A 7,146-nucleotide genomic window follows, 5' to 3' on the forward strand; every position below is an offset into this window, starting at 1 on the left:
CAGATGAGCCCGCGCGCGACCTCTGGGGTCTCGAACCTGGGTACTTCCGCATCCCAGTCCGACGCTCTATCCACTGCGCCACCGCCTGGTCAGGCATGTATGAGTATTTTAAATTGTGAAGGTACAGGTTACCAGGGTAAGGGCAGACAGGGTTCCAGCCAACCCGCGTTTAGAAGAGGCTCTCTCATTTATTAGCCCTGGAATTTCCACATCTGTTTTCTCAACCATCAAATGGAGATAATTATGCTTTATTATTTTAGGCTTGAGACACACCCACATCACACAAATGGATTAGGATGTTCTACGTTCAGTTTAGTTGGCTCCACATAGCTCACTTGTTCCAAGTTGACTTTATCTACAATAAAGGGGCTGGAACAAGCAGGAAAATCGTGGAGTCACTTTTCTCAGCAGTTGGAAGCCTGTATTTCAGTAACTGAAATTAGAACTGTTAAAAACACAGAATTCTCCACATGCTGGCAGAAATTACTGTGTTTAACAGAATAGACCCAGTAGACCTTGATATATTTTGTCCTTTTGTCAACGGAATCTCATAACCATTCAATTTCAGCTTCTCAAACACTTTAGTCACTAACTTTTTAATACTACAAACCTTAGTTCCTAGAAGCAGCGTGCTTTTGCATACCTTTTCTAAGGGTTTTAATGAAGCCAAATCCACACATTTGGCCTTTTGGGAAATTTGAAGGAACTGAAGGTTTTCTTGGCCTAGGATTTGTTCAGGCCCCAGCTGAGCAGCTTTGAGTACAGACAGACCCACTGCCCACTTCTGTGATTCCTTCACATACACAAGACTGTCTATACATAAAATAGAATCTGCAAGTCAGATGTTTCTGAAAACAAGTTTATTTAAATAAGGGTTTAAATACATTACATAACATTAAAACTGAAGGGGGGAAAAACCCAGAAATCAGTTTGTTATTTCACATGGCCTTGGGCAGCTGTTCCTAGTAAGTTGCAAGCTCTACACCTAGCTAAGTGACTGACACATCGGCTTGAAATTTGTTCCCTTGTCAAAAGTTTAACTCTGATATAAGGTTGGCCTAAAATTCTGGTGTTTGGACATCAATTAGCCAGGATATGTCTGGTCCAAAAGACCTTAGTGGCAAGCCAGATATCCTCATCACCTCACTCGAAGAAAGGTAGCTTTTCAAGTTCATCCACCCAGTCCTGTTGGCGATCTTTTGACTACCAAAGGCTCCCTCTAGTGGCACAGAAGCCGCTGCTGCCTAACCCCTGGCCTCTCAGCTTCACTGCAGGGTGTCCTGGTGGTGACATTCTCTGAGGGCAGGGGACTCTGGAGAGGAGCCAGACATAGCTGTCTGGAACCTTGGGGCTTGGCTGAAACATCACATTACTGCTTTGTTTCAGGCGGGACACTGCCAGGCGCCTACTGCTTGACCTCTGTTTAAATGAGGGACTTCAAGACTAGACAGCATGGCTCTTTTCAGTTTATTGCATGAAGGAGTTACACTAGTCCAAGTTAAAAGCAGACCCCAAATGGTTACATCTCATAAGCTGTGAGGTTTTTAAACTTGTGACAAGGGACAGAAGGGAAATGCTACTCATTGCAAGGAAATCCTCACTTAAGCTTCAGTGAGCCAAAAGCACTTAAAACCCATGAACCTTCAGCTGGTCGTCCTTAGCCAGTCCAATCTGCAAAGAAAAAAGGGCATAATTATAAAGAGTAGACATAGAATTAAAGTCTCCAATACTAGCACCACTAGCTCTGTCTTCCCAATGAGTAAGGGAAGTCCAGGAGCTAAGATGCACACCTCAGCCACCACGAGCACAGCAGATCTCCACTCGGGACACTCAGTTAAAAACCAATCGTGTAGTGGAATTTTAACTTATGAGGAACAACCAATCAGACATCCTGGTCATGTTAATACTTGTCCATATATATAAATAAATAAAATTTAAACCTGCAATCTTTAAAGTACATCTGTAAAAAGTAAACTTAAGGCAGACAAGTTCCTTCTATTTTTGGAAATACATTTGTCTACACACTTCAAAACTCAACCGTTTCAATCAGCCTTACAAAATGAAACTTTCACAGCAGAAATCGAAGAGATCAGGCAGGATCTGAGATTAGCTAGGGCAGAGGCTCAAATGCATCAAGTGACTGAACTCACCTCTACCAGGAACTGGCATATGTTCTTGCGCTGGTCACCCTGTAGCTGAATTACTTCTCCATATTCTGGATGCTCAATTACAGTACCATTGCAGGCAAATTTCTGCAAGGGAGATATCAAAACAAATTAGGCCAAGCAACAGCACCGATACCCTAATTATCCCTTTTGGTAAACAATACAACACAACCCCCCCCCACGTGAGCCCGTTAAATATGAATTTCCTACCTTCTTAAACGCCTTCACTAGTTTCTTTTTATCGTAATCATCAGCGATCCCTTGGACAGTAGTAAGGGTCTTCCTGCCGTTTCTCTGTTGAATTCTTATATGGATATAATCCTCAGTGCCAGCAGGAAGCAGATCATCACCCTTACTTGCATCAGCAAAGGGGTCTGGGAAGAAAGGTCAAATTTAGAGCCATTGTGGCTCAGACGCCACTGTCACCCCTCTCTCTGAATCTTTTGTGCGTGTAGAAAACTAATACTGAAATCACCAAAAGCCTTGGTCAAATCAAGTAGTCCTTTGTGGGCTCCCTCCGAACAGGTCAGTCCGGGACGGCAGGCTTGCCAAGGCCCGTAGAAGGCCTGGGCCTCTGGGCCCGCCCTCGGCAGCGATCACGTGTCGGGGGAACCAGGGCTGGCAGGCAACGCCCCGCTCGGCTGATGCAACCCGACGGAACCCGAGCTCGAGGCGGGGCCAACTCCCCGCCCCATTGGCGCGCGCGTTTGTCACTTAGGACTGGTGCCGCCTTCCTCTCCCGGGTCGGTGACAACGGCGGTGACGTGAAGGACGTGACGCACGAAGGGAGGGAGGGGGCGGGTGTGGCTCGCGGTGGCGCTGGAGCCATTAGTAAATGCGCCACCCGAGACGCCGGGCCCGCCCAAGAGCTGACCTCTCGCCCTGCCCTTCCGGTCACGCTCAGGGGCCGACCCCAGGGCCCAAGCCCCGGCCCCACTGCCCGAGAGGCCAGACATCTTCCCTCCGCCCAAATTTACGAAGGCCCGGGGCACCTGGAAGCTTTCCGGGCCCCGTCTCCGGGCCTACACAACCCCGCCGCCCCACCCGGGCCTTCAGCCCTCGGACCTCTCCGCCGCTTACCGAAAGAGTGGAGGTTCTGGATAGCGGACATACGATACGATTCCTTTTCCTCGGTGGAAACGGCCTGCGGAAGGCTGCGGCGGGAGAAGGCGGGCAGGGGGGACGGAGCGTCGGGAAGCGAGGGGGGCTCGAGGGGGAGGTTGCTGAGTCCTCGGCGGCGGCTCAGTGACTGGGGCGGAGGGGCGGTGCCTGTATTCACTTATATAGCCGCCCCTGTGTCGCCACCGCGCTGCCCTCACGTCTCGACCCCGCCCACGGCGTCATGTCCCCAGCGCCTAGACGCTGCCGCTTCCAATTGGTCCGGGGGCGGAGACGCGGGACGGCGCTTGCGCAGGGGCTCAGTGCTGCGGGAGAGCATCCTCTGACTCGGAGAGAGGTGGAAGGGGGAGGGAAAACTTGGGCGGTCTAGCCGCCTGCGCAGTGCGGAAGGAAGGTGTCGGCTGCGCAGGAAACTGGCGGAGGTTTCGGGCGCGCCTGCGCACTATATTCTCTGTCCTGTTCGGCGTTTTTGACCCTGCTGCAGCCCTACCTGCTCGAGGTCGGATTTTTATGGGGTAGATGGGCAGTCTTCACAGGGAATTTAGATTCTGAACCTCCAGAACAGGATAAATTACCACTCTCTCGTATTCACCTAGTTACCCACTTACTCTTTCTTTACAGATTTAGGGTGGCACTTTGATCAAAATACAATACCATAACCCAAATTTTGTTAACTTAAAAAGGCCTTTAAAAGTGAGAAGCAACAAACATTTATTTGACTCAATAAGAATAGTTTTTCAGGGACCATTAATTCAGACAGAAGCCCAAAAAATGTTGCTATTAGGAGACAAAAGTAATGGTTATTTATGAGGAAGGGGAACAATGACATCAATAGAAGGAAGGTGTTTCTGTTGGTGCAGATAACATAATATGGTGAGGTTAATTCTATACAATGTATTTAATTTTCACTGCAGTAGTCATAGTAACTGCTTTCTTATTATCTTTGGAAACAGTTCTTTGGGACACAATGTTGTCCTAGGCCGGGTCCAAAGGTTATTTGTTCTGTTTTAACATTCCAAGGGTTGAGGTATAAAAGTGCAAGGCAGAAAGACGAGAAAACACACACACACACACACACACATACACACACGCACAAAACAGTGCAAGGCAGGGCCTCTGGCGTGGCAGACAGGTTTCTTTTTTAAGTGGCTTGGTTTATTATGTATATTTTGACAACCTTAACTTTATAATTTAGATTAATTTATCATGATGATATCTAAGATATCATTAGATGAATCTAACCTAAAAATTAGTTAACTCTAATGATCATTTCCATAATAAGGAAAGAATGCCCAGCCCATTAGCATGAGTTCAAGGGAGAGTAACTGATCCTGGAGGCCAGAGAAGAATTCAGGCACCTGCAGGATGTTATTTGTGCCATATGAATTGTGTGGGGGAAAGCCTTCCCAAATAGTAGATGAACTATTGCCTTCAAAATAGTCAACTTTTCTCGCTCTTTTAACTTATTAATTGAAATACCTTAAGTTGCAGGGGTAAAAAAGTGGTTTTAGACTCCAGGGCCTCCAGTTGCCAGGCAGGTAAGATAAAGGAGTACAGACAGCAAAGTGTGATATAATCAGGTGTGTTGGGGGCTGGGTAAAGCAGCTACTTGCCTGCAGCCCATTGCGCTAGATCTTCTTCAAGAGAACCTGGAAATTCAGATGTTTATTTAAAAAAATCTCTTGAAGGCTGTGGAGAAAAAGGAACCCTGATTCACTGCTGGTGAGAATGTAAATTAGTACAATCATTATGGAAGAAAGTATGGTGGTTCCTCAAAAAATTAAGAATAGAGCTACCATATAACCCAGCAATTCCTCTACTAGGTATTTACCCCCAAAATGCAAAAACATTGGTACGTGAAGACACACGCAGCCCCATGTTCATCACAGCATTATTTACAGTGGCTAAGACATGGAACCAAAGTGCCCTTCGATTGGATTAAATAAAGAAGATGTGGTATATAAAAGGAATTCTACTCAGCCATGAGAAACAGTGACATAGAATCATTTATGACAACATAAATGGACCTTGATAACCTGACACTGAGTGAAATAAGTAAATCAGAAAAGCTAAAAACTATGATTTCACACATAGGTGGGATGCAAAATTGAGACTCATGGACATAGATAAGAGTGTAGTGGTTATCAGGGGTGGGGAGGTGAGGGGAAGGGTATAAAGAGGGACAAACATAGGCAAAGGAGAATGATTGACTTTGGGTAATGGGTATACAACATAATCGATTGTCCAAATGATGTGGAGATGTTTACCCAAAATCTATGTACTCTTGTTGATCAATGTCACCCTGTTAAATTTAATTTTCTAAATAAAAAAATAAAGGAGGAAGTTAGCAGTCTTAAGTTCTGCCAGAACAAAATCACCAGATGTCCAGATGGCCTTGAAACCCTGCATGTTGGTCCCGGTATCAGGGAAGGACAACCTTGAAACTTAAAAGTTTATAATCTCTTAAACCCCAACAAGTAAGGGTGCTCAGACTAGCTAAGTTGCCCGCTTGTGCCTGTGCCAAGTGTATAGCTTTGTTCAATAAACTGCTTGCTTTGCAAAACAAAACCAAACAAAACAAAACCAAAAAGCCCAACAACCTCTTGAGCCCTGGCCAGTGGTGCATTGGATAGAGCGTCCTCTTGCAGAGTTGAAGTCACTGGTTCCATTCCCGAAAGTGCCGGCTTGACCCTGAGGATGCTGGTTCCCGCTCAGATCAGGGCACATATGTGAAGCAATCAGCCCACATATGCACAACTAAGTGGAACAATGAGTTGATGCTTCCCTTCCTCTCTCCTCCTCTCTCTCTCTCTCTCTCTCTCAAAAAAAAAAAAAAAAATTAAAAGGAACAAAACAATAAATCTCTTGATTTTTTTTTTTTTCATTTTTCTGAAGCTGGAAACAGGGAGAGACAGTCAGACAGACTCCCGCATGCGCCCGACCGGGATCCACCCGGCACGCCCACCACGGGCGATGCTCTGCCCACCAGGGGGTGATGCTCTGCCCCTCCGGGGAGTCGCCATGTTGCGACCAGAGCCACTCTAGCGCCTGAGGCAGAGGCCACAGAGCCATCCCCAGCGCCCGGGCCATCTTTGCTCCAATGGAGCCTCCGCTGCGGGAGGGGAAGAGAGAGACAGAGAGGAAAGCGCAGCGGAGGGGTGGAGAAGCAAATGGGCGCTTCTCCTGTGTGTCCTGGCCGGGAATCGAACCCGGGTCCTCCGCACGCTAGGCCGACGCTCTACCGCTGAGCCAACCGGCCAGGGCAATCTCTTGATTTTTAAAGACTGCCAATAAATGGAATTTTTGGACCACACTGTGTTGGCCCCATGGTCTGCAGAAGGAGAGCCTCAGAGAGAAAACATTAGGTGGACTGAAGTCATTGTTCTGATTGTTTACTGAGCATTCTTCTGATTTAAAATTTGGCTTCTGTGATATCAGGTAAGGGGAAACCAAGGCTAGAAGTCATGGACATCCAAGTCTCAATTTCATCCCAGTCTGAGAAGCTGAAGGCCCAGCCTGCCCTCCACCTGGGTGCCTGGGTACTCACGGAGGGCTCTGCTTGCAAGGGGCTTGGGGAGGGCAAGTGGAAGACTCAGAGCTATCCCTCCGGGTGTGCACACCTACGAAAATTTAAAATAATACAGTTTACCGATCTTACAGTTTAGGAAAAGATCTTATTAAAAGAAATCCTTTCTCTGCCTTGAGTTTGTAAAAATATTTTGTATTTCCTTTTGAGTGTCTTACAGCTTTGCTTTCCACTCTTAGGTCTTTTTCTTTTTTTCTTTTTTTTAAGATAGGAATGAAGAGAGATGAGAAGCATCGATGACAGGTTCCTCGGCATCCCAGTCCAGTGCTCTATCCC

The 7,146-nt window shown here is 46.8% G+C and overlaps 1 protein-coding gene across 1 annotated transcript; it reads right to left on the minus strand.

Annotated features, from left to right (window-relative positions):
• Positions 1-1,450: 1,450 nt before the first annotated feature.
• On the minus strand, positions 1,451-3,427 carry EIF1 (eukaryotic translation initiation factor 1). Its single transcript, XM_066263648.1, has 4 exons — positions 3,246-3,427; positions 2,376-2,539; positions 2,151-2,252; positions 1,451-1,671 (listed from the first exon to the last, which is right to left on the minus strand). The coding sequence occupies exons 1-4, from the start codon at positions 3,274-3,276 to the stop codon at positions 1,627-1,629; spliced, it is 342 nt and encodes a 113-aa protein (XP_066119745.1). The 5' UTR covers positions 3,277-3,427; the 3' UTR covers positions 1,451-1,626.
• Between the last annotated feature and the right edge of the window lie 3,719 nt (positions 3,428-7,146).

This window comes from Saccopteryx bilineata, chromosome 2 (assembly GCF_036850765.1).
Source record: "Saccopteryx bilineata isolate mSacBil1 chromosome 2, mSacBil1_pri_phased_curated, whole genome shotgun sequence".
Lineage (NCBI taxonomy): Eukaryota > Metazoa > Chordata > Mammalia > Chiroptera > Emballonuridae > Saccopteryx > Saccopteryx bilineata.